Source organism: Anopheles ziemanni, chromosome 3 (assembly GCF_943734765.1).
Source record: "Anopheles ziemanni chromosome 3, idAnoZiCoDA_A2_x.2, whole genome shotgun sequence".
NCBI classification, from domain to species: domain Eukaryota; kingdom Metazoa; phylum Arthropoda; class Insecta; order Diptera; family Culicidae; genus Anopheles; species Anopheles ziemanni.
Genome location: NC_080706.1, coordinates 46,319,782 through 46,347,409, shown reverse-complemented (window position 1 = coordinate 46,347,409; position 27,628 = coordinate 46,319,782). Strand labels below are relative to the sequence as shown.

General features: G+C 45.8%; 1 protein-coding gene across 1 annotated transcript; it reads right to left on the bottom strand.

Annotated features, from left to right (window-relative positions):
* Window positions 1-12,856: 12,856 nt before the first annotated feature.
* Window positions 12,857-21,709, bottom strand: LOC131288966 (aldehyde dehydrogenase 1A1-like). The gene is made up of 4 exons (XM_058318151.1): window positions 21,567-21,709; window positions 14,659-15,439; window positions 13,176-13,683; window positions 12,857-13,094 (listed from the first exon to the last, which is right to left on the bottom strand). Exons 1-4 carry the CDS (start codon window positions 21,600-21,602, stop codon window positions 12,950-12,952), a joined length of 1,470 nt encoding a protein of 489 aa, XP_058174134.1. The 5' UTR covers window positions 21,603-21,709; the 3' UTR covers window positions 12,857-12,949.
* Window positions 21,710-27,628: the final 5,919 nt, after the last annotated feature.

Here is a 27,628-nt window from a genome sequence, read left to right as displayed (position 1 = left end):
GGCCGGGGTTCCCGAAAGGGTCTCCAAATGGGTATGACGGATATGTGGGCTGGTAGCCATCGCGAACGTTCACCCAAAGCCCACCGGTTTCCGACGACCGCCTGCGTCCGTGGGCAGACAAACAAAAACCAAAAAGTACGGGGGCGTCAATGGATTACGCGGCTGCCGACAGTCGGTTAATGATGGTGGTCATTCTAAGCCTTTCACTTGTGATCTTTTTAGCCCGGCCGCTGGAGCCCCGGAGGGAGGGCTTTTGGGGTAGGGAAGCGAACGCCGTAAAATGAAATTGTTTTTCAACAACTTACTCGCGCAGCTTCCGAGGTGGATATGAATGGCGACCTTTGAGGCTCCCGGGCAGTAGCGAACATGGGCCGCAGCGATTGTTTGCTTAATATTAATTATGAGCCCTAAATAATTGTCCCACGCAGCCCGCCGCGGTGGACAGGTTTGGTTAGCGGCCACAGGAAGTAGGGTTAGCATTTATAAGTGTCATTTCGCTTTTCACTATCGGCTTCCCCGGTGAAAGTCGTATTGATTTTGCTCCGGATTGAATAAGCATCATTTTTCATCTCAAGTCGGTAATCAAGAGGTGTTGCAATCAATAGAGAGGTTTATGGCATTGCATTTGAACACGAACACAAGCTCGCTGAGAAAGCTTTGTGGTGTACCATAAGTTTAAAATTTGTTAACAATAAATATTTATCAAACGCTGTTCAATGAATGTGCTACTTAATTTTGTATATTTTAACAAATGAAAATAAAATGATAGCATGCTTCATTTTGTTAACATATACATGAAAGAGCATTCATGATACCTCATAGTTATCAATATCGTACATTTAAAGTTCATCTTCCCTAATTTAATTTAAACAAAAGATTATTCTAAGAAGGATAGCAAAACTAATCTATTTTCATTAAGAGTAAGCTGAAATACTTGAACTTAATGTTTTGCCAATCATTGAATGTTTGTTTCTGAGTTGTAGAAGATTTATTAAAACATTTTAGTGTACATGTCAATGCAACAGCAACTTTAAATATTGCCGTTAAATTTTAGGTAGTTTCGATTTAAATGCAATTCATTTCTAGAATAGTTAAACCTAGAAACGAAAACTGGTTTTAAACAATCGACTTCATGTGGTTTATATAGTAACGTGTTCGAAGAGCCATTTTAAACAACTTTTTCGACATGGAGTAGATGCAGTACTTCATACCACTCTGTTACGTTTAATGAAAACAAACTTTAATCCTTTTTCAATCTCCCAAAGTCAACACCTCTGACCTCTCCTTGTAGTTCAAAGCAATGCTCACGGTGAACACCGTTTCTCGTCCCTCGGTCAAACAGAACGAACCCCCTCACCGTTCACCTCATTCACAACATTTAATCCTATCCAACGTGGCTTATCTGAGATCTTAATCACCGAAACTCGTTCACAACGCTCGACCGGGGGCTGGTCAGGTTGGCGGTTTCACACGAACAGGTAGCCCGAACGACGCAAAGGTCACGACGATTTCGATCGATGTTGGTCAGCATGGCGCACGAAATACACACCTGACACGGGTGGTGGACACTGAACCTCCCGAGCTAGCCCTTTACCCGAACACCGTCGGCCATCGAGTTCCGAATATGGGCCGGCTTTCCTGGATGAATGAAATTGTGTTTTTCCTTTGGCATGCCCAGGCTCGCTGAGGGTGCATGAGTCTTTTCCAACTTACCGCTGGAGAATGGCGACCGACGTCGTCGAATGTGCGATGTGTTTTTCTCTCAACCCTTGCTTGTCCTGGCCTGGTCCAACGAGCTCGTTCGTCTTGTTTACTCTAAATTACTAGTCATCCGAAAACACTTTCGCCAATGTCGTACACACAATCCACACTCCCTCGCGTAGTAATCCTGAGACTTGTGTTCGAATTTCTAACACGTGTAAATAGGTTCCATACGATTTAGCTGCGCCTGGGCGATGTACCCGCTAAGCCACCTACGAACGGGTGGACCGAGGCGCACTTGAATCACCGATCCGGTACGTCTTTGTCTTCTGGTGGCCGCCAAACGGTGCGCGTTGCCGTTTAAACTTTCATATTCGCGCGGGATCGTCGCCCGCAGTCCGCCGGCGGGGGAAGGTTACGGGGGATCGCCTGTCCTGCCGAGATCGACGGGGGGAACCGTGATCGTGACTCGGTAAGACCCCGAACTTGAGCTTTGGAGAGCGTGGCGGTTGTAGATGGAGATGGAACGGGACACCACGACCGGACCGGATGAAAGTCCGAAAGTTCGACGAACGTTGGACAGGCGGGGTGGGAGAGTAAAAAAAGACACAGGACTCGCCCGCTGTCAGTACCGTCAAGCAAACGGTTTTGCTCTCTAACCTCAGCTGGTCTTGACCGGTCCTGATATTGCACCCTTTCGTCGTCGTGCGACAGTGAACGATCACTTTTTCCGCACGGCACAACGAATTCCGGTTCGCGAAATTCCACACCGCTCCGGAACGATCGCTCCTCCACAACACAAACACACACACAAACAACCCTTGGCCGGCACGCACCGATACGGTAAAGCGAAAGATCACCTAAACAGTGGAGCCACAAGCTAAACACAAATCCCTGACCAACGCCAGGAGGAAATCGAACTTCAAACGCGAGCGAATGTTTCTGGCGCGCACGCGCGCGTGACTTGAGCAACGCAGCAGACGACGAACCGAAACCGAAGCGAACGAAACGTGTACTGAACGCAGGTTGCGCGCCCGCTGCGGCTGCTGCAGCACGAGTCAACCACACGGGGTTCGTCCCACCACGAGGTAAAAGGTTCGTGGTCGAGGTTTGCTGCGAGGTGGCGTGCATGGGAGAAATGGCGGGACACTCAGTGGAAACCGGCGGTGGCGAGAGGTACGAGCAGAAGGATGGCAACATTTTGTGTTACCCAAAGCCTGTAATCTCGCGAGAACAAACTTCATCCGTTGTTGCTATCATTGTCGTCTTGGACGAATAATTTTAAGAAATCGCGAGAGTGAGGTTTACAAAGAATATCATTAAATTTCAAGTGTGTTTTGTGATGAACTATTTTTCAGGCTAGTGAGGGTAATATTTTATTTTGCATCAACAGCGCATTTTGCAACTTAGTTGATACTTTTAAAATATATTTTCTTTAATAAAAACATTTTCGATTGCAAAAACATTTCAGTATGCATGGAATGAGAAACATGTTCCACAGTTAAGTTTATGAAAGATAAAGAGAAGATTCATATGTAGGACTAAATTATAGTACTTCCAGCAACCTAACGATCATTGATGTAGGCGATTATGTATCCAACGGAGCCCTAAGAAGCCAAACTACCTCCCGGTGGCCATGTGAGAGGGCGAAGTACATTTAGCTAACCTCCTCGAAACATGTGCCCAACATAACGCGGTAACAAATATGCAATTATGCTCCGCTGATGGTGGTGGATCTAACCTTCTCGTTCCACAGGACTCTCGCCAGTGGAGCACCAGACCAGATGCAACAACGGTTTAGCGTGGCGTACATTTTGACTGGTTGCTTTTCTTTGTGCTGCTCGTTTTTTTTTGCGTACGCCCACGGGTAACTTTGGGGATCACGTGAGCAGTGCCTGAGGGCATGCAATTACCGAAACTACCAAATCCGTTTGATGCTTACAAATATGTGACCGGAGGCCCCGTGCAGAGTGCTTGCAGTGCGAAAAGCAATTATATATCGATTGGCAATGAATAATATGCCATTATTACAGTGCCAGTTACCGCACGCATTCTAATCCCGATTCCTTTTTCCGCGAGATCATTGCGAATTATTTGATGCCATAAAGAGAGAGAGAGAAAAAAAGAGAAAGAGAGAGTATCATTTTAAACATTTTTACTTTCTGATTTTAAAATGCTATGGATGGCCTCTGTTTTTTTACGCATTGAGTATCAATTCATTTAAATTCGGTAACGTGAGCTTTAAATTCAAAAGCTTAAAATTATTTTTAGATACTTTTCTATGAGTTCGTTGTCGCAAATACATTTCTGATAATTTTTATATTTCTGGTGTTTTAAAAACTATTTCTAAAATACCGATCGGGGGGATCCGCGACAGCCGAGCGGTAGCGCCGGTTAGAAAATCGGCCCATGAGCGCCGGGGCTCACCACCTCGACGGCGTGGGTTCGAATCCCAACCGAGACCGGACCCTCCCCTGTACGAGAGGACTGACTATCCACGTACAACAGGGAAACAAGTCTTGTAAGCCCTTAACGGGGCAGGCATGACCAACAAGGTCGTTACGCCAAGAAGAAGAAGAGAAAATACCGATCGATAATTTAAGATTATAATTTGACAATCTATCGTCGGCTGCAACCAATATATGCAAGGGAAACTGGGCTGAATAGTGATAACACAACAGTAACAAGGAAACGGAGTGCCTCACCGCACGCTGCACAACGTTGGTGTATTAGTAATCGATATTAAATTCATCTAATAAAACCTCCACCCGATCAAACTAACCACAACCGTATGCAGCCGGTCCACAGATTCTACCCCGGAGTTCCGAGCAGAGGCAAACCATAGCGTTCTCCGAGGCCAGCCTTGGAGGAAGTGATGCGATCGTCGTGCATACGGCGCTGCAGCAGATAGTGAACCGAACGGAGGGAACGCACGTGTAATTGGCCGTGACCACCGCAGCAAAACGATGTCACGCATCCTCGCGGAAAGCGCGCGAGGGTCAAGACGGTGCACCGGTCGGTGGAACATTCGACATCCGCCGTCGCGTGAAACCAGTTCCCCAGGTGCCGTGGGCCGGCACGATGCAATGGCGTGGGATGTCTGGGCTGCTACCCGCTTCCCCCGCCCGAAACATGATCCACCTGATTCTTGCTCAAACGCAACAAGGTGCAACGGTGGTAATTTGTGACTTGCCTGTGTTTGTGGTTGTCTTCTTGGTAACCCCTCCCTCTCGACTGTCCATGTTCCGGGGAAGCTCATGTGTTCTTGCGGCGAGAACCCACGTGCGCAGACGCAGTATCGCAATAGGACACGCCAGACGCAAAGGGGTTCGTCTCTTACGGGGATACAGGGGTTGAGGGCAGGAAGCCCCCACGACCTACGAGCGTACGTGCAAGCATCCATCGATCGGCTATTAGGCTACAAAATGGCTACAATTAATAGAAACAATGGGACAGGTCTCACAGGTAGCATGCACCGAGCGAGTGCATCTAACATCGGTCCATCCGATACTCTGTAGCGATGTAATCGGCCGACGGGGCCATCCCGTTCCCTATTCGGGCGCCCGAACCATTGCGGCTTGTAGATTCTGGCGGATTTTTCTAACAAATTGCTGACATTGAATTGCAACACGCGGCATCCATCGCGGGGCAGCTGGCGTTGTTCTGGCGGATGCTGCTGCCGTGGCCCATTATGCGCAACCCCGAACGACGGGTAACGTGTAATTTGTTGTCCTCCGGGAAATACGGCGCAGGAACCCGCGACCCGGGACCCGCAGGGAAACGGACATTTGGGAAACATTACGCGCGTAGATGTAGCGTTTTATTTTAGTTTATATTTTTCCCAGGAGCGACCGCGCACGTTTCCCAACCGTTGGGAAACTGCGAGAGAAGAAAACCAAAAACCGGAACATCGCATCACGCCACGAACCACGGCCGGACAGCATGCTGCGTTCTGCGCAATGTCGATAATCTTCGCCGTTCTAATGGTTTCGCTCGCAGACGCTCGTTCTCGAGCGGGGTTTGAAAATAAAAACAAAATCGCAGCAATAAAAAGCTAATGCCAGCGCGTTTATAAGCGTTATGTTTTGAGTGAATGGGCCATTTTTCTTGCCCGGGTTTACGGTGCCACCGCTCCTCAAGCAACTCTCCAACATCGCAACATCGAGCAAGATGCACCGGGAACGCATGTAAAGCTGAAGATCGGTGTTCTTGCGCGCGCACCTTAAATGCGCAAACAGACGGACATGTAAGTGAATTTTCGGGAAAAATGCAGTCGTAAATGTTTATCGCTCCGGGCGGTAGTTCGCTAGTCATTAGTGCGAGAGTGATCGCGTGATTATTGTCCGGGGTTTTGTGGCGGGCCGTATGTGGGTTATGGGTTTTGTGTAGAACATGGTTCCCCCCATTGAGCGCCATGCGGAGTGGGTTTAATTATTGGAGTATGTTCCTAACTCGCATGATTACAGGGCACCGGGTTGTTTTTACTGGACCGTGTCTTCCAAATGACGTATTGATAAATTGCGCCTCACAAATTCTTCGTTGTTCTCTACAGAAGAAGAAACATTTGAAAACACCTTTTAAAAATTAAATCTTGTGTTTAGCAAACGAGGTAACGACATGTCTAACTAAGTAAAAAATATTTAAAAGTTACACTTTTTTTAGCCAACTTCATCGTGCCTGGTCATCAATCTTAACGCGATGATTCCCTCAAACCTACGTCCCGGAGTCGGAAATTCGAGAACCCTTGAATGTTTCGATGGACGAGTTAGGTAAACTTTCTCACGGCCCAACGAAAAACTCCATCCGGTTGCAGTTTCATAATCGCGCGCGACGCTGCACAATTTCTCGGTGGTGTTTCCATCCGTCATAATCTCGACCGACCGACGGTGATCATGGTGATGATGATGATGCAGATGGCGATGATGGTGGCAAAATGGAGGGTAAGGGTAGGGCCGTGCTCAAATAACGCAATGTTTGCCCGACTTCCTCCGCCCGAAATTGGTCTGAGAGATGAATCAAAATGTGCGGAAGGCGGTTTACCGGGTTTGAGATTTTGTGATGCGTCTCTCGATGCTGTCACAATGACCGTAACATAATTGCAGCTTGCATTTTGCCAAAAACGCCCACCATCACATCACATAATAGCGATTACGTTTTGTTTCGTTGCAGAAGCGTCTGCAAATTTGGAATTTCGATGGAATGAACTGGTTGATGTTTGTTTTTTAAAGAAATTCTGCGTTATAAATTTCGGTATTGAAGAGACTCGAAGAAATGAAAATCTTCGTTAATGATGCATTATGTTTCGAGTAAAGTGTTACTATTTAAATTCCTTAACCAACATATTTCCTAAATAGGATTCATCGTTGCGACCCTTCAACATCAAACACCCACCTTTTCCGGATCGGTGTCCCTCTGCCGATCACAAATTACACCATCAGCGACGGGTTTTTGTCTGGTTTGCCAATTCTTCAAACCGAAACTGGACACCGGACACTTGTTGGCGGGGTGCGTCAGCAAAGTCGTTCGCCCTTTCCGCGTGTATGTTTGGTTTTGTGTCGTCGTTTTCCTTTCCGATCGATCGCGTTGGCGAGGGAAGGGTCGCCGAGATATGTTATGCTATGCGCGCTGCTTTGTTTTGCTCGTCAGCTCGCACTTTTTCTTCCCTTTCGAGCGGGCGAAATGTGTCTTCATCAGCACCGCAAAGAGCGATCGTTGTTCGCCCGAGGAGTAGCCCGTGTGGCCACACTGGGAACCGGGTCGTAGTTTTCGGTTTTTGTTTTTTGCGCGACTTGGCGTTGTATTTTGAGTGGATTTTTTTATTCACGTTTGAGGCGCAAAATGGAAGTGACTTCAGCGAAGGCGCGCCTGGCTCGGTTCGTGGCCGTGCAATAACCGGCCGACAGCGTTATGCTGATTTGTTATGGCTACCAGCGCGGTTTTTCCCGTCCCCGAACGACATCTTCCAAGACGTGACTGCATGATGATTTATGAGTAAGCCCACGGACGGTGTCCGCCAGCATGCGATGGAATTGCGGGATGAAATGATAGACGTGTCTATTGGACCGCCTGCTCACCCTCCCGGGTGCCCACCACCCTCACCACTCCTCGTCATTCGATTTTATTTCACGCGAAACACTTCACCACGGCGCGATCCCGTTCGAAATCATTCAAGCGCCTATTAGCTTTAAAAATTTTTGAAAGGTTTTTGCTTACTTACCGGGCAATGATAGAAAGTGTTTGAAGAAAATGGGTGGATCGGGTTGGGCCGGGGGGAAAAAAAATACACACACCAACACAAACGGAAGTTATGATGCCGTGCAATTATGCAATCGGAACAGATCACACTCGTGGACACTCACGTCGCAGTGAAGTCGATCGTCGCGCTCCAAGAGAAGCAAAGCAAAGAAAGAAAAATCGAAAAGACCGAGATTGTATCGTCCAGCCGTGTCATCGCCCCGGGGAGCGCTTTTTGCGCCGATGTTGGAATTGGAAGTTGGAAGTTCACTTTTCACCGCGTGCCATCGTAAAACGATCCAACGGTTTCGGTTTCTATTTTGCATTCGTGGGTCGCTTTCTTCCACCGCCTTTCCTTTCTCGATTTGTCCACGACGACCGAACGGCGAAGCGTCATATGGAACCATTGATGATGCAATCGGTCCTAGCGAAATGTACGCCCTTTCTTCTGAGCCATTTCGGAAAGATTAGTTCCTTGGCCTTTGTTCGGTAGGGGATATTCTCCGTTGGCGTGGATTCGCTAGTGATCGATTCAATGTCAAACGCCAAGGGGAGTGCACCGGGATGATGCATGGATGTTTATTATGTGCGTTGGCTTGGTACCCGTGCTTATGGTTGTTGATTATCCAGCATATACTTCTCCGAGGGCCTCGGGAGATCGTTATGATGCCGGGCCGAACCTAATGAAACTTTCCGTTAACACCTTCTGGGAGATGGATGCAAATCAGATGCACATCAAGCAGATCCTTGCTGCTAATCATTTTAATGCATCTTCTGCAAAACCTATATGATCGATCGTGCGCAGTGAGATGTTGTTTGCCGCAGGTTGTGAGATGATTACTGGAAGAAAATTATAAGTTGCAAGTACGTGAGAATTAAGGTGTGAATTTTTGCATCACTATTAAATTCTTCGTTGCGATCACTTCGTTTTTCGAAGAGATTTTACTTTTTCAAAGGTGTTTGGTTTGTTGTAGAAATTATGAAACATGATCAAGTGAAATCTCCTTTTAATCAAACTTCATTGCTTGTGATGATTCAGTTTTGTTGAATGGAATTTTTCATCCAGTATACAGCACCACTTTTTTTTATTCATTTCATTGATTCTAATAGTATGTTTGGAGTTATACTTTTAGTGTACCTATATGGTTTAGTGTATATTACTTCAAGTTTTTAGTACCAATTACGGAAATACCTTTGGATGAATCTTTTTTTCGTGTGTGGAATCTCTTTTCGTTTTCACTACAAAGAAGGACATTAAACAACTTCATCTAAATTTCTAATATATTTTGTATATTTTCATGTAACATACGAATTATTACAATGGAATTAAAACCTAGTTGGAACCAAACGAGATTTTATTAATTTTAAATGAACTGATAAACGTATTTTTTAAAATTAACGAAATCTCTCGATAAAAGAATTGTAATGAAAATGGTTTATTATCGAAATGAGTTAAATATTTCAGGCTGGTATTATACAACACTGCAAACATATTACAATAAAATAATGAATAGTATACTTTTTCTAAAAAATATTACCTGCTTCAAACGATAGTGCTTCCTTTCTTTTATCAATAAGCAAATATTTTAATTATCTGCTTCCAGTAATGTTCATTTCAATTTTTTGTTTTGTCATTTCATTTGAAGCTATTTACTTCTGGTGGCATTACTACGGAACCTATCTAATACGCACCAATCCAAGAAATTACGGTCCAGACCGATTGCATAATCCATGCAGACCGAACTGGGTGATAGCATAACGTAAAGTCCAATCGATACGGTCGGGCTTCAAACTGGATTCCAACGGGAGGGGTTTAATAGGATCGCCTTGGCTCAGGAATGCCATCAGTCCGGGAGTGTCATTATCGACGCGTTCGTTGCGATTGTATCTACCGTACTGTTTCATAGAAAGTAAAAAAAAAAAAAATAAAACTGATGACTAGTGCAACAGTTCCACCAGCAATCTGATGACTAGTGCAACAGTTCCACCAGCAATCTGTACACTATGTTATTAGATTTGGCGATATTCAATTAAGATGCAAATGTTTCTGCATTTCCGTGCGTTTTGATTAGCCTTGCAACGTGCGTTTCGCTCGGCTCAAAGGATGACGATTCGCGTCGGAAGTCGGGTTCGCTCATACCTGTGGTCCTGTAAATCCTAGGTGGAAAGGCAACGGTACACAAGGAAGGAAACCAGTCTGCACTGTTTGCTTTGCATCGAAGGCTTCCACGATGTCCACGGCTTACTTTCAATCAAGCTTACCCCTACACACCTGTGAAGCATCGGCGCTGGGTGGCGATCGGTGCAGACACCGATCCAGGATGTTTGCTAAATGGGCTATTTACTTTGACGATGGCCGTAAGCCGCAAGATCACCTGCCGGCAGTAAACCTGATGCGATGCAGCCAGCACAAGTGTGCTTTAAGAACAACGGCGGTCATAACTTGACACCTTCTGCGAGGGGACGGTGCACCGATCGGTTACTGTCAGAAATTGCGCCGATCGTTTTCGTCGTTCTGGTGCACTTCGGAGTGACACATGTGAGATGGAGATGCATTAACCCTTAGGTGTACTGCATAAACTTTAACGGTTTTTAAAGATCTACAAAAATACGTCCGTTTAAAAGTTTTGTGTCATGATGTTGTATTTTAGTTCTCTACAATAAATTATTCGATCCTATATAAACATCGGCAGGCTTGTGAAGTGAAATGCATTAATCAATAAACATGGTTTTCCTGTATAATAACTTTGAATAATAAAATCAAAATGCTTCTTCTTGAGTGTAAATAATAAAATTTTTTAAATAATAATTGAACATTCTAGTTGAAGGATTAAGTACAAAAGAAGATTGATCTTACTCGTAGTGGCGAATACTTCCACAACTCTCCCCGGCCCTTGGCCACCCTTCAGTGGCAAATGAAGAACGACAAAGTGACACGCGGAAACGCCAGCGTGACGTGTGAAAGACCAGCGTGAAAAACGAAAGCGCCCCGGAATAAGCCAGGAGATGATTTCGTTTACCTCGCCGGACCATATGCATGTCTAGCCATCACACCTCGTCTTCCGCCGTGAGGTACTTAAGCTTTTACAATTACTTTTTTCTCGCGAGTGCTCGAGAGAAAGGTCACGCAGCGTCTGGATCACCGCGATGTCGGTTGTTGTAGGGTTTGCTTCTTTTTCTCCTTCATGTTCATGTTTCACGCGGTGTCCTGTGGATAAACAAAATTAAAATAAACTCCGCTCGTTGACCGACGGAGGTGTTCTGTCGCGATGAGGGCGATTAACTTCTCGAGAGGCAGATTCGAGAGCCTGGCAAGAAAATTCGTTTCGTACAGCCACACACCATGGGCCGTCAACGGGACTGTTATTGATACCTGTCCAACCCGGTGCGGAACAACGCGATCACCGAGCGAGGTGATCTTTCTGCAAACGTACCAGGCTCCGTTTCTCAATGATGTGCAATATTCTTAATCTAAAACAATCACTCGCCCGCCATGCGGAACATCGATACGATCCGCGGGGTTTCCCGAGGCGAGAAAAATCAACTTCTCATTCTGGTCCATTCCCTGGGCCCGCATCGATAGAAGACAAATCGATGCACTCGAAGCGCAACCCTTTGCCGCAAGACGACCGCTGAAAGATGCTGCTCCTAACGGGCTTTCCGGCATCGGTCTGTCACCGCTCTCTGAGGGCGTCGTTTGGGGGCGCTGTCGAAACCGTCACCCGGCCGTATCCTGCGACTTATCGAACGCGATTTCGACTTCCTTTCGTCCGGGTCGGCGCACTTCGGGCCAGGCAGATTTATAATGCACCCATCCGCTACGGTGCATTTCCCGGGTAACGGTTGTTTCTGCATTCGGAATTCGTGTTTCCGAGGCATCTCTTTTTCACTCTCCGCTGGTTCTTCAATTAATCGTCTTGTCGGGCGAACAGGAAAAAAAAAGAATACCATGAGAACTGCATATGCACACAGTCCTCGGAACGGCGCTCGCAGGAAGATGATCGGATTTACCGATCGGAACGCGCCGCATTCATTCGCCACACTCGCCACCCCATCCAACGCGTCACCCCGTCCTGACGTGGGAAGCGAAACCGTTGAAAGAATAATCGATTTTTGGAACGCAAATTCCTCGTCCGCAACGGGATCGATGGATCGGAAAAATTGGAAAACAAAACGAATACGGGCACGCGGACGAACCGGGTGAAATTCGAAACCCATCCGAAAGGCACACGCAGCGCGCATGTTCGCACGGATAATCGGTCGGTCGCGGGCCTTGAAACTATATCGCATATAGGACTTTCTTATTAATTACTTTCTCTTCTCGATGGCCACGGAAACAAGGCGGAGGAAAGGATAGAGCGATGGCAGTTTGTCAGTGACGACTGCCCGAAAGTTAAATTAATTGCAAAAACACTTCCCTTCCGGAGAGCAATCGCTGTCACGATGGCTGTCACGATCACCCTTTCGGATATCTGCACGGAGTCGATCGATTGATCGCCGGGGATGTGCATCCGACCCTATATTCCACCTCCAAGGCAGAGATGGAGAACTTATTTCAGTCAAGGAGATTCACAAAGAAAAGCTTTCATAAATTTATTGTAAACGGTTAAAATGTTGATATTAGAAATAAAATGAAAAAGGTAGTACTTAAAATGAGTTGAAATATATTGGCCATCGTTACCCAATTTAAACAACTGTTTGCCATCACTACTCTCTAAGACAAAAGATAACGAGTGCCGTGCAGCTTCGCGTGCGAAAACTATTTCGTGATCCTTTTCACTTTCGAAAATGAAGTTTCGATTTCTTTCAACACTTTCTACGGCTCTCGATGACTGCAGAGAAGGGAAATGGGTGTTAAGAGATTGATGGACCGTATATTCTTCGTCTTGATTTTGTTGTTTTTTAGACTTCTACAGTATGTGATTGTGTTCGAACGACAGGGATATGCCAGCCCAGTCGTTTCGGGTTCTTTATTGCACTCACGACGCCGGAGCCGCACCTTTGGAGCAGTTTTTCACACCTTGGCGGGCAGCTTGATCGTGACGGACTTCGTCTCCAGGTACAGTTCGATGCCGCTGTAACCGAGCTCGCGGCCACTTCCGGACTGCTTGTAGCCACCGAAGGGAGTCGTCGGCACGACGTAGTCGTAGCAGTTGACCCTGAACGAAGGCAAATTTGGGAAAAAAAGCATACGGTAAGTGACAGTGGAAAAGCGAAAAAAGGGGCTCCATTTTCCTTACCAAACGGAACCAGCTTCGACCGCGTTCGTGAAGGTGATGGCCGTGTTGATGTCCTTGGTAACGACGCCGGCCGCCAGCCCGTACTCGGTGCTGTTGGCCCGCTCGATCACCTCGTCGAGGGTGGCGAATTTCAGGATGCTCTGCACCGGGCCAAAGATTTCCTCGCGCGCAATCTTCATGCCATCGGTGACCTCCGAGAAGACGGTCGGCTCGACGAAGTAGCCGACGGTGCCGGAACGCTTACCGCCCGCCTGCAGCTTAGCGCCCTCCTGCTTGCCCGACTCAATGTATCCGAGCACCTTGCGGAACTGCTCGTCGTCCACCTGCGGACCCTGCTGGATGCCGTCCTGGAACGCATCGCCCACCTTCCGGTTGCGCGCCATCTCGGCCGCCTTGGCGACGAACGCGTCGTAGATGCCCTCCTGGACGAACGTGCGGCTTCCGGCGCAGCAGTTCTGGCCGTGGTTGGCGAAGATGGCGTTGTGTGCAATCTCGACGGCTTCATCGACTGTCGATCGGAGAGGAGGAAAATGATAAATTTGATAGCTTCATAGAACACGTCTTTAAAATGACTAGCTCCACGAAAGGTATTTGGAATCAATTCCTAATAAGATAAGACACACTGGTCAACTTCATATCTCATATAGTAAATAGTCACATTACCTACTGGTCAATAGATAATTGAAGCTCAAATAGAAGGCAAAAATATTGATCCTTAAACATATTAAGTATGTTCTAGAGTTGCCAAATTCGAATTTAAAAAGAAAATTTTAATGCTTCAAACAAATTTTTATCGTATGTGTTCATGATGTCTTGTTTGTTTACATCCCAAAAATGAAGATTAAATTGTTGAACAAGGTGTTCAATACCAGGTGACTTTTTGTTCCTAGTCTCGTGAGTCTCATACAACATCCGGCGGGAATAACTTGTTTACTTTGCATACAAAATAGCTACATTCAATAAATAAAATTTTGAATCCCATTGTAAAAGCTCACAAAATTGAAAACTTCTCGAAACTGAGTTATTTTAATTACTGAGAGTACGACAGTAGAACCAACATACATTAAAATAATTTGAGTACAAGATTAATTTCAAGTACAATTAAATAAATTACTTAACAGTACAACAAACCAAAATCAATGTGTTGAAAAACTCAAAATTTGACAAAAATAAGTATGAAAATGTTTAAAAATGTTTAACGATAAATTTTCAAATAGTTTATCTTTTGCCATTTTTTGTGTAAAGTTACTATTAAGGAAGTTGATACTCCATTCAAAATAATACTACTTTGAAAACATTAAGTCATCGTTGATGGTATCCGGCCGGCGCTTTCGGTTTCTTATTAATCTAGCCCTTTTTGGGAAATGTACACCGACCCATGCTCTAAAATATCTGAGCTTTTTTGACTGAGTCATGAAGGACAGTTCAACGGTCTCGAACAATACATACAAGTGATCGTTGACACCTCGAGAGCGCTACTTACGGTCGGCATCGTTGAAGATGACCAATGGGCTCTTTCCGCCGAGCTCGAGCGAGACCTTCTTCAGGTTCGATGTGGATGCACCGTTCAGGATGATGCGTCCCGTCTCGACCGATCCGGTGAAGGCCACCTTGCGGATCTCCGGATGAGCAACAATGGCGGCACCGACCGTCGGGCCGAATCCGTTCACGACATTGATCACCCCATCCGGGAAGCCGGCCTCCTGCGACAACGCCGCCATATGCAGCGCACTCAGTGGCGTCTGCTCAGCCGGTTTCAGCACCAGTGTGCAGCCGGCAGCTAGCGCTGGGGCCCACTTCCACGTCAGCATCAGGATCGGGTAGTTCCAGGGAATAATCTGTCCGACCACACCGACCGGTTCCTTGCGGATGTAGCTGAGGACGGGCCCGTCTGAGGGTACGGTCGCGCCGTGGATCTTGTCCGCCCAACCGGCATAGTAGCGGAACGTGTCGATCGCGCAGTTGATATCGAACACCGAGTCCCCGAACGTCTTGCCGTTGTCCAGCGACTCCAGGTTGGCGAGCGTGTCGATATCGCGCAGCATCAGATCGGCCAGCCGATTCAGGAGTCGACCGCGGCCCGAAGCGTCCATCTGGCGCCAGGGGGCGCTGCGAGCGAAGGCCGCCTTGGCCGCACGGACAGCCACCTCCACATCCTCCTTATCGCCCTCGGCGACCTCGACGATGGGCTTCTCGGTGGCCGGGTTGAGGGTGGCGAACTTTTTGCCACTCTTGGCATCCACGAACTGGTTGTTGATGAAAAGCTGCAAGGATGGTTTGGAAAGAAAGCGGAAAAAATGGTTGTGAGTTTGGATAAATTGCACATTCCTGCCCAAAGTCTTCTTAGGGTGCGATTACACACGTCGCCCAATACGAGCAGCATGATTTATGTCCCCACATCCCGAGGAAAAAAAGCCGATGTTCGACGGTCGACATCCTGGTAGCGCCGAAAGCCAAAATCGCCTCCCGAGGCCAAATCCCGAGGAGGTGTGACAAACATAAATAATCAACCCAATCGTGCCACCCGAATCGTTAAGCCTCCTTTAGTGTGTATGTGTATTTTTCGGCATGTCCACCGCATGAACCCCTACTGTCCCGGCGTGTCCTGGTTCGCCATCCTCGCCAGCGAGCGTCGACGATAATAATAAAAATTATGAAATTAAGTTATTAAGTCGGGAGATTTATGAAGCGGAAAACCGCATGTAGCGCAACGATGGCTATGGCGACAGCGTGTTTCCCTCACCTCTTCCCACACTCGCCACGCCATGTGCTTCTGCTACCATTGTCACCAATCGACCGTGCGTTCCGTGTTTATTTTAAGGCTGAGCGGTCTCCAGAGCCCCGTCGGGGTGGCCTTTGGTTCGTTAGGTAAGGCTCGACTCGCACTGTTGCGTTCCGTGGGGAATGCGTGCTATATCCTGTCCCACAACGAGAACAATCGCGCCACGGGCTCGGCTTACCTGGGGGTCGATACACGGTGTCCTCTTCTCTTGCCGATACTTTCTTCCTGATTGCCACCCACCACCCTCCGGCGGTGGTTTTCTTCGCCCATTTTACAATTTCACTGGCGACATTTTTAACGGTGACCCCTTGGAGACCCCGCGCCGGCGCCCATCCAACCCCAGGACTCAGGCTCAGGCCCAGGCATCGATGGGATGGTTTCGGCCTTTTTGGGGTCAAGCAGCTTTACTCTGGCACGGTGCGTGTGTGTGCTTGTGTGCGTCGGACAATGCGGCGACACCGTGGTCGCGCCGATGCATGTTCTAGTTAATTGCTTTGGCACAGTGTGCAATTTTTTTCCACCCCGCCGTTGTCGCTTTCCCTTCCCACCCCTGGACGCTTTTTCCAGTTCACTTTCGGGATGCAGCTCCCCATTTGGCGGGGTGACCTTTGCCCTCACACCCTTTGCCGTAGCATTCTCTGTCACTCGCGTATCGGAGGGCGCAGCGTGCAGGAGGTGGGTGATGTAACGGTGGATGAGGTCGATGGTTTCGTGCTGCGTGATGAATATGGGATACGGTGGGAAAAATGGGTCAGTGTGCAGCCGAACCTAGGAACCTGCGGTTACACGGGGGCTGGTATTTCGGCGGGGCTGGAATGCCGGAGGTGCGACAAGTATGCTGTTTCGTGATGTCATACACTGAGGAATGTACATATATTCAGCTTTAATAGTGTCGAATGAACTCGTGTTTCCGGTTCACTCTTCAATATATTGTTTGCATTACAAAAATGCGTTTCCAATTCCCGTTTTCGTGAAGCTATAAATGTCTTTTTTCTTCCCAACCAAATCTCATTCTCAAGTTATGTTTTGTAACAAAAAATTTCAATTTTCTTGTTTTTGCAATAGAAAAAAACGAACACCGAAACTAAGAAATAGGAAAAACCGAATCTTGGTAGGTCACTATTTCAATTTTTTGTATCAACCAATTGAAATTGTTTAGCCTGTTTAGCCTGCTTAATATGCTGATTGTATTTTGTAATAAGTACCGCAAAAATTATGAGACGGAAAATGTAAAAAATAATACCTAAATCAAAACAAAATTATCGATCGAAGGACCACGAAATTGCTCAAAAGAAGTTGCTAACGGACAACAAAACCCATTGTTAAAACCACTGATCTACGCGTGTGTATTATGTACTGTGCTTCCACAGTTATGATTTAGCAATTCTATAATAGTTTATTTTATTATCAAGAGACGTGGACGTAAAATATGGTTATCAATTAATTTTGTTATTAAAATAAATATGCATAATCATGCAACAAACTAAAATAAATCACACCACGAACGATTAAAACGTCAGAAATAAAATTATTACCAGACATTCCTGTAATGGAATTTCAACACACATTACTACGAGTAAACATCCTGACCAACCAAAGGACGTGCCAAAAGTTGAGGGAAAGAAATTAGCACAGACCCATAATTTTTCAATTTTCCACGCTCGTCGGCTTCCTATCGGCCGGATTTGCGTTGCGGGCGGCAAAAGGTGGCCCGCCTGAAATCACTTTTCGCTACCCAGCACAATTTATGTGAGGCCATCCTCTCGCACCGGCCAACCAAACGGGATGACCAACGGTCACGAGATAATAATAATTAATTTTTAGCCGCAACTTCTTACGCTCGCCGGGCGGGCCCGCAGATGCTCCATGTCACAAGGATCACAGGGATGTGCCGTCCAGTCGGGACCGTGGCTTGCACGCGTGCGCTTCCGAAGAGATACCTCTGGGTCTGCACAGAAGCCAAAATCCGTTACCGTAGGGCCACACGCGCATTTCGAACGCGCCCGGTTTGTTCGATGTATCACCACTCCGTTCCGTTTTCGATGGCCATTTACGCCGCGCGGAAGGGTACAAGAATGCGTAAATTTTAGTGTCTTATGCATGGTTTTTGAGGTTTTTTTTCTCTATCAGTTGGTGGCAAACGGAAGGCCGAACGGAAGACAAATCACATCACCGAGCCGAACCGTCTGCCTTGGGTGAGCTATCCATTTAGGGTCAGATGTAAGAAGCGATGCAAGGTGGAAGCGGGAATCTTAGTCGAGCCGGAGAAGGTAACATGGTGGGTCGGAGGGTGGGGTAAAGAAAGCAGAAAAGATAAACGACTTAAGTAATGCGATACGATATAACGCGATAGCGATGCATGCCAAAGTTAAACTTATGACCATGTGCGCCGCGCGCTGATTTGCGATGCGTGACTTCGGTGCGTCGCGCAAACACGCAATCCACGTTTCCCGGTGCTTCTGGCCGGTGAAGCTGAACCATCGTTCGCTCCGACCGCTCCACCCTGGACCCGGGCGAGGGACATTAAATTTTAAATTGTTTATGCATCCCGTTTGGGTTGTGCGTACATGGGCGCGTTTACATGTGAGACGTAGATTTGGTTGACATTTTTTCAGCATTTCTCCGGCCATGTTCTTCCTCCGGTATCGGTGTTGAAAAGTTAAATTATGCCTCACTGTCGATGATGTTACTAGGCCAATGCTGTCATCGGGTATGTTTTGGGAGCTCAGAGTATCCTTTTACCAGTCGAGCCAAGGCTTGTTTTTTTGAAGTAATACGAGGTTAAGATGCAAAGAAAATGATTTATTGATAATCCCAATCAGACACGGCTTGTGAGAATGTGAGCTTAAAACTTCTTTTCCATCGATTTAAAGTTAATCAATTGAACGATAACATGAGAAAAGCAAAATGACTAGAAAAATTACAATTTGCAGAAGGTTAAAAATAAAAAAAATGTCCCCCCATGTAAATCGCTATTGAAAACCAAAAACACCACACTAACTTATTAAAGTCTCATCCTCATATCACCATCATTTAATACGGACATCCAATATGGACACTGTATTTATTTGAGGGAAGAAATAATTAAAATTTTAACATTTTCTCCAAATTTAACAGTTGAAACAGATTATTTCATTTGAACGACATTTCATTCACTCATTTTCGTGTCATCGTGGTTTTTATTTTTAAGTTCATCCAAATCGATACTTTCAATTTTACATTTAAAGTTCGATCATTGCTCCACTGTGAGGTGATAAATTGATTCAATTTAAGGACATTCCCTTTCGTCAGGTCTCTCGTACGGATTCAGATATCGACGTACTCGTTAGCCAAGCTCCCAGCTTTATTTATTGTCTCGTGCCCTTTTCAGAAAACTTTGTTTCATCATAGGAACAAAAAGGCCTGGCGAAAAAACGAAAAACAACAGGGAAAACAATATGCCAAAGAGTTGGCAAGTTGCTTTGAACAAAAGATGTATTTAAGAACTCGCTGGGCCGGGCTTACGTAACTCCCTGGCGGCCGGAAAGCGCGGCGCAACCAAACCGAAAGAGTAATTATTCCAGTCGAAAAGGGCGCACGAGCGTTGTAAAGCTGGAAATAACATCATAACCAAACCAGAAACGTGCTCTACTCGCCATCCGGGCGGGTTCGGGAAGGGACGATTTGTGCAGCGGCTGGAAACAAATGGAGAGTTCACGGTGGATGAACTCTTCGCCCCGATCGTAAGCAATAAGGCGGGCAACAAATCGCGATTGCACCTCGCGAAAAGATCACGGGTTTTGCGAGGTGACGACTTGGGACACTGAAGACGCTGGGGATGCTTTTGGCAATGGATTCGATACACACGAGGGGGGATGGTAGTTATGGCCATTTAATGACACACAACTGAGCTCACATACTCATACACATACACACACACACACGGTTTACCAACGGTAAACCATAAATGAAGCCATCAGATAAGCCTGTCCGACGCCTGTCCGGCTGTTGTCAGGTAGTTGATTTTCACGCCACTTAACACAACATAACGCTCAATTAAGCCGGGCAAATGGTGCGATATTATCGGGCCCGTACCTTCGTCCATTTTGTAGCCACACTTATCGGTCGCGATAAGCAGAGGCTTTTGTACGCTTCGATCGGGAACCGAGGCGTAAGCCCAAATTATCATTAATTCATTCGCCCTTTTTCGCCTCGATCGATCAAACGTTCTCAACTCACCGATAACACGCCCGGGGTTGGGCTTGTGAAAGTCCACACCGAGACCGGGCGGCAACAACATTTATCGCTCCGGTGACAGATTCACTATCTAATCGGGTCCCAGGTCTGCGATGACAGATCAGAGATCGCTCTCGGGTTAACCCAAGCGACACCGACTACGTACTGCACCGGCATTCGTGTCGAGCTCGGACCACTTCTTGGAGCGAAAAGGGAAAGCGGTTCATTTACGTCACACACTCTCCCGGGGCTTCCCTTTTTTGTTGTTTGCTTTTGGAGCATGCGGACATTTGGACTCGCGCTCAAAACCACCGAAAATCGGGCCGGCACAAATGGCCACCGAAAAGTGAAGCATGCCTTTATTGCCTTCGCGTCGTGCGGAACAGATCGTCGGTGCGATAGAAATTGATCCGTCGGGCGAGTGAAAAAAAAAAAAAAATAAAAATAAATACCAGTCTCTTGCGAGCGAGACAACACGAAACCGTCCGGACGTCAGAGTTTGCCGTCGAAAAAGCCAACCCGTTTTGGTTCAAGGATAAGCGATCATAGTGGCCAGTCCCGAGCAATTAGCCGATAATGATCGGAGGTATCGAAACTGGGCGTCGAAGATGTGGCACGGATCAGAATCGCGGACATCGAACACGGTTGGCCGGTTTTCCGCCGGAAAGTGCCCGTTACTCGATGACGGCCAGTTTTGATTGATTTTGGAAGCATGGATTAGCTTCTTAAACAAGCGGGAGTCACGTTTGAGCACACAAACGTTCGGAGTGTTTGAGAAAAGGGGTTTAAGGTCAGCAAGTGGCTTTTGGGAAATTGGGTCATTAGGTTCGTATCGAGCGCCGGGCGGAAATCTGTAGTTAAATTTTGATCGAACATTTATTCCCGGTGTAAAATTGAAATATGCAGATACTGTTTACGTCCGCTTCGAGAAATAATACCGAATAAAGCCATCGATTTTTATATGCGAGCCATAAAAAGAGCTCCATTTTAGAGCTCTTGCTAAGAGATACCTTATCGGGACGGTCGCTCTTTTCACCAAGTGAATCTCTTCAAACAGGTATGTCAGTCAGTCTTATCTTTCTTTTAATTAATGCGTCCAACAAGTGGCTTTAAGGTGGAGAACCACTTAAAGTTGGGAATCTAAGAAGAAGCCATAAGATTGTTGCTTCGCAATCAATTTCGTTGTTCTTATTTATAGCGTTATGTTGGAATGTACCCTTCGCCACAGCATAACACACAGCGACCATCCTGAAGGTCAGTGATCTTCACGAAATAAATCAGACACAGAACTCCCCCGCAATCACAGATCACAGCACGAAGGCCAACGTAAAACACACTAAAAATACACTTTCACTGGCGCTAGGGTAGCCAAACGGCGTCGGTTCGATACTTACTTTGGTGTATTTGATTTCCTGATTCGGGTTCGCCATTTTGGACCGGCAGACGGCAGACGAGAGGTTACCAACGAAATGAAGCTGCTCGCTAGAACTTCACCACAAGACTGAAACGCCGGTCTAATGTTCCGAAACGAAGCGAACGTCGCTTGTTGATTTGCCAAATGTGCGTCCCAAAGACTGATGCCTGTAGCACAAAGACTAACAACGAAATAATGATAATGACTGTGATGATGATGATGTTGATGGGAATAGCGTGTGATGGGATGGGCCCATATGGACACAAACACACCGTTCCTTCAAGAGCCGGCCGGTAGATTGTGCTGGCGTGCTGTGTATTTTTTTTAAGAAGCTGTCAACGAACCACCAACCTATGGCGATAAGATACGCCGGACAGGTTGCCGGGTCCGATGGCAGCACGGTCGGCCAAATAAATGCAGCTCACGACCCGAATGCTTGCGTTAGAACCATTTAATGGTCGTCTGTCCTTCAAATTGGAGACGTACGAGTGAGGAATGTTTCCATTCGTTGAAACTGGTTTTGAACTGTGGAAATAATTTACGATTCTCACTAAATGGAATGGTAAAGTGATATCTAGGGAAATATTCGTTGCCCTTACGGTCAAACTGAACTGTTCGAGTAACGTTACGCGGAACCGCGCAGAAAGAGTCGGATAAATTAAACGGTTTTAATTAATGGCACCAGAAAGGTTTATGTTTAAAACGCAGGCTACAACAACACAGACCTGTGGTCTGTTCTTTAATATTAGATGCTTAGTTTTTACTGTGTGGGCAAGTTGGGTTGTTTACATCGCGACATCAAGAATGCATTGCGCATGCTCTTGAACTTGAAAAAATTGCATGTGACATCTGAAGGTCATCAAAATTGTTAAAGACAATTGAAAATGACAAACGAAGCCGTTGGAAAATGTTTGCTTTGCGTTTTGCTGTAAAAAATTCACTATACAAATTTCTTATTATTCTCATAAACACTTTTTAGTTGTATAATTATTGTTTACATATTACATTTAAGTTATTCGATGATTTTTGATTGAATATAGCCTGTGGAGGTGTTTTTAAAAGTCATAATAATAATGTTAAAAAAATAACAAATTTGTTTTCACTTTTTAAAGATAATCTACAACAATGTCAATATGTCATTCAAATCCAACCCTTTCTTACCAATGCTCTGAATTTTATGAATACCCTTGATATGAATCTTCTTGAATTTTTATTTACATTATTTAATTTATATTGTTTTTCTGTATCGAATGTTTTAAGTTTTTGTATATAAGATTAAAGGTTCTAAAATACTATTTGTAAACTTTTATCGAACATTTCAGAGATTCAGCTGCGAGAGAACCAGAGAGACTGAGAGAATGAAGAACGTCTGCAAAAAAACTTGCTTGACAAGAATTTCACTTTCACTTCCCACATGCATCCAGTGAACTTGAAGTGAATGCCCTGGCACGGTTCGTTGCGAAGGACGTTTCAAGAAGCACCCCGGCTCTCTTCTTCCGTCCGAAAAGGAGGCAACGATCTCACAATTAGGCCAACAGACGCGCATCGTAACAACGGCCCACAAGACCCTCCCTGCGACACATCCGGGGCCGCACAACGGTAGACAAATAAAGAAACAAAAGGCCAAAAGCCCATCCGGCAGACGGTGCTCACATAACCGAGCATATACCCAATCGCAAAAATCGGATACTGTTCGGACCTCTCACTCTAAATCTGCACTTTCTCTCTTGCTTCCTCTCGCACAAGGGTATGCAACCACTTTCTGCCGCGGCACCGAGCTGCGAGTGTATGCGTGAGCCATGCATGAATTTACTCCCCGCATCACGCATCTCCCCTTTGGGTCCCACGAACTTGCATGGTTCGTTTCCTCCATTCTTCATGCCCCGCGGTCGTTGCCCTGCGGCTGTCGTTTTAAATCGCTTTCTGTCTTTTTTGCGCTTATTTTCTCTTTTGCTCATCATTTGGCTTCGCGCCAAAACTATGAAGTGACGTCACATTGCATTTGTTAAATACGATTTTAGTTATCACTTGCGGTAGATTTAAAACCATATTTGCGTTGATTACAAGTGAACAAAGTTTTCCAGTGTTTATAAAGTGCAAAATTATAATTTGCATTGGACCAAAATGTCCGATCTTGATAAAATGAAAAAAACTGGCAATTTCAGTCGTAGGGTCGCAAAGTACCTGAAGATGGATTTACCAGTCGATGAAGAAGCAGTGTCAAGTGGATTGAGTGAGTGAAAATAATGATTTAGTAATATTGAATTAGTGTTAAAGCTTTATTTTCCAGTGTCACAACAATTACATGCCGTTAATCCTTAGGATAGTACCGATATGCCATCTGAACCACAAGAGCATCAAGGAGAAGGATCCATTCATTCCGAAGATCCGAAATTAACGGATTATTTAGAAACGAGTTCTATTAGTATGACAGGATGTGCTCTTGTTATATTTTATATGCACTCTGGCTGCAGCATGTTGAAGTTTCTTCATCAAAAAGTTAGCAACATGTTTGTCAGCTACTATTTTAATGCTCGTTACTGCCTACTTCCTTAAAAAGACTCACCACCTCTTTAAAATTAATCAAACCTGTCGTTGCTTGCCTAGGTTTCCTACTGATACCCGATCAATTCTTCTTCTTCTTCTTGGCGTAACGACCTCTTGGTCATGCCTGCCCTTCAAGGGCTTACGAGACTTGTTTCCCTGTTGTACGTGGATAGTCAGTCCTCTCGTACAGGGGGAGGGTCCGGTCTCGGTTGGGATTCGAAGCCACGCCGTCGAGGTGGTGAGCCCCGGCGCTCATGGACCGATTTTCTAACCGGCGCTACCGCACGGCTGTCGCGGACCCCCAACCAATTAATACTTGCAAAAAATGGCTTAGCAAAAATAATATCAATAGAATCGTGCATACAATTGGAAGGTTCTGCGCGCGTGACTTGACTTTGCAACCAAGCCAACAGTTTTCTTTTGTATTGAACGTTTGTTAGGTCATCTTCAAGCTTCAAAAGTTCTTCTGTGCTAGATATAGGAGAAAATTCAAAATCCGTCTACTTACGGATGAGGCCTTCTCTAGGCCGACTGACTGCCACCATCGTGTTCAAAGTGACATTCGTAGGCGCAGTGTTGCGCAGAACTAAATCCAGTTTGGCTTCGAGCCTCTCATTTTGAAGTCGAAGTTCTTTATTCTGATTTTCTAGTTTAGTGAACTTCTCTTCAAATTTTTCAGACATAGATTTGACAAGATTTATTACCCCGCGTCCACACGGCATAGTAGCGTAGGGATTTTGACACTCCGCCGTAGTGTAAATGTTGGCCGAGAGGCCTTAGCCACGGCCATAAAAAATAGTTGACACTACGACGGAGTGTCAAAATCGCTACGCTACGATGCCGTGTGGACGCGGCCTAAGGCCGCGTTTGCATTGTTGTATTGTTGTCCATTCTAATTGGATTTTGTGTAGAGCACAAGGTGTGGGTAGGTAAAGCAAATGAATTGTGTTTCTCCTTAACAATAACATTCTGCTTATTAATTTACACAGCTGTAAAACAAACAAATATAAAAAAGAAACACAAATAACTCCATTGCTTTTGGATCCATTGCTTCAGGATAGTTTAATGGTGATGATGATGGAAATGAAGAGCAAGGTTTGAATAAACAAATAATAATGAAAATAATGTAATTTAATCGATCTTGGATGCTGCTTGATCGATCACGAACGGTTCGATGACAGTTCGATGATGAGTCGAACAAATTGCCGCTAGAGGGAAACTCCTGATAAGGATGAGAGAATCAGGAGCAGTCGTTCTCACTCTACTATCTGGTATATAGACAAGTTATTGAGGATGCACCAGGTTGCACTGGTATCAGCTGATACAAGTCAACGACCTGTGACAAATCCGAATTGGTTGGTGGATTTGAGAACGACCTCTAGTAAAATTATTGTCAATTTAAATGTGGAGAACTTTTTACACAAAGCGGAAAAGAAAGCACGAATCGATGTAATGGCACTAGATTCGAAAAATTATTAGATAGTAGATTGCGTAGCACTTTAAGGTGTTAACTGAATTATGCTTACATTCAAACATTTCGTTATTTATATTGAATCACCAACTGGTCGTGCAGAAGAGCAGCCGATAGCACAACTGGAAAACACTTCGTTCCATGGGTAAATATAAACCATCAAATAACGATAATCAATTCTTACTTGCCTTCTTTCAGGAACAATTGCACCGTAAAAAGTTAGCTCTTCAATTAGAATAATATGATATGACGCTTCCTTTCACGCCACCGCCACAGGCCCACAGCCACGATATACCCGCGCGTGTAAGAGCAAACGAGAAGCAGACAGCTGTCTACACTCTCTGAGTCAGCACGGAGCACGGAGCTAAAGAACAAAGCAGGAGAAATAATAGAAGAGAGAAAGAACACGGGCAAAACAAATACGACACCGATTTTTTTTTTTATGCAACGCGTTTGTGACGTCATCAATCCGGCATCACCCTAAACACACCGCAACACCGCAAAAATCGGGTGATGGCAAGTGCTCATGTGTGTGTATAACGCGGCGCGCTTCGACCGCGACACCCAAAAATCTTGAATTTGGCGATTATTTAGGGGCTTAATTGGATATCCAATTTTTCTATGTGTAATATCCAATTTAGTATCCAAAACCCGCGTGTTCAAGTGACTGGGTATGCTCATAATTGCACCGAGGCCGCGGCAAAAAACCATCCATACATACATATACACACACACACACAGCCCCCGCCATTCTGCCCACGGGCAACGATCGCGTTCGCGATCTCGCCTACTGTCTTTGTGCGAAAAAAAATGTCTCCCATCAAGAACTGGAGCAAAGGCTCCAGAGCCAGACCACGATAATCGATATGGGCACGCGGTGGAAGCCTCCGCCGAGGAGGGACAAGCGGATTAATGATTTATTCCTCCCGTGTGGGCCTTTCTCAGCCTCCATCGGTGAAGTGTTCTGTTGAGGTCCCATGTTTTTCGTTCGGCACCGATGCGGAAAAAGTCAACATCCGAGGGCACCTCGAGCCGAACGCGGGCTTGCACGTTGATTGCATTTTCATTTCATAACCAAAACTGTCTCAAAACACGGTAATCTACCGGCTGCCGGTCCGCCGGGGCTGCGGGATCCGGCCACGGAAAGGCCGTGGCTCGTGTGGCCAGCGAAAGCCGCACATATCCCTCGAGGGCGCAAAACGAACAGTTTCCTCACATTTGCGCAAGGCTTTCAACCAAAAGTGCACGGTGGACAAACCATCCCCAAATGGGCGAAGGGATAGGGGTCGTGGCTGGAGGAAATTAATTTACCCATATATTTGCCTTTCGCCTCCTGCGAAATGATGAAGCAGTTGTCGAACACCGAACCGATCATTACCGTCCGCCGGTCCGTGCCGTCACCCGCAAACGGGCTCCCATTAGCGCGCGCAAACATTGTCGAAGAAATTGATTTCGGTCCGAACGGCTCCTCCACATGTTTTTCTTCCTTAAACTCTCTCTACTTTGTTTACCACCGTTTTTACTATCGTTGAGGCGGGCTTTGAACCACCGACCGAGATAGTATTCGATAATCAATTGGTGGCATCTTATCCCTAACATTTAGTTGCATATGTTCTAACAACAAACTTGAATTCGGCTGGGAAATTCCATAGCTCAAACAAACAATAGTTGGCAAACAAGTAAAAATATCCAATATCCTTGACAGTGAGACATTATTCTCGGGTCCCGATCAGAAGTAGGTTTCGTGCACGAACGACTGAATGTTCCATCACTATCAGTGATCTGGATACCTCTAGGGTGATCGGGAAGCAGATCGAAACAATCCTGCCCATTTGGATTTCGGTTTCCTTCAACACGTTTCCGAAGGATGTCCATTTTCGGGGGAGGGTGTCGAATTTTGTACACCCATTTTTTTTTTTTTTACGTAACATATTTGTCGCATTTTTCACCATGAACGATTGGAATCTCTGTGTGGTTCATATCGTCCTCACCTTCGTTCCATGTGTTGTTTTATCATTTTTATT

Bases quoted from the DNA above. Each gene is read 5' to 3' on its own strand.
- LOC131288966 (XM_058318151.1), bottom strand. From the start codon at position 21,602: ATGGCGAACCCGAATCAGGAAATCAAATACACCAAA. The intron at 13,684-14,658 runs GTAAGTAGCGCT...TCCGATCGACAG, and splicing joins CATCTTCAACGATGCCGACC to TCGATGAAGCCGTCGAGATT. The intron at 13,095-13,175 runs GTAAGGAAAATG...GCCTTCGTTCAG, and splicing joins GTCGAAGCTGGTTCCGTTTG to GGTCAACTGCTACGACTACG.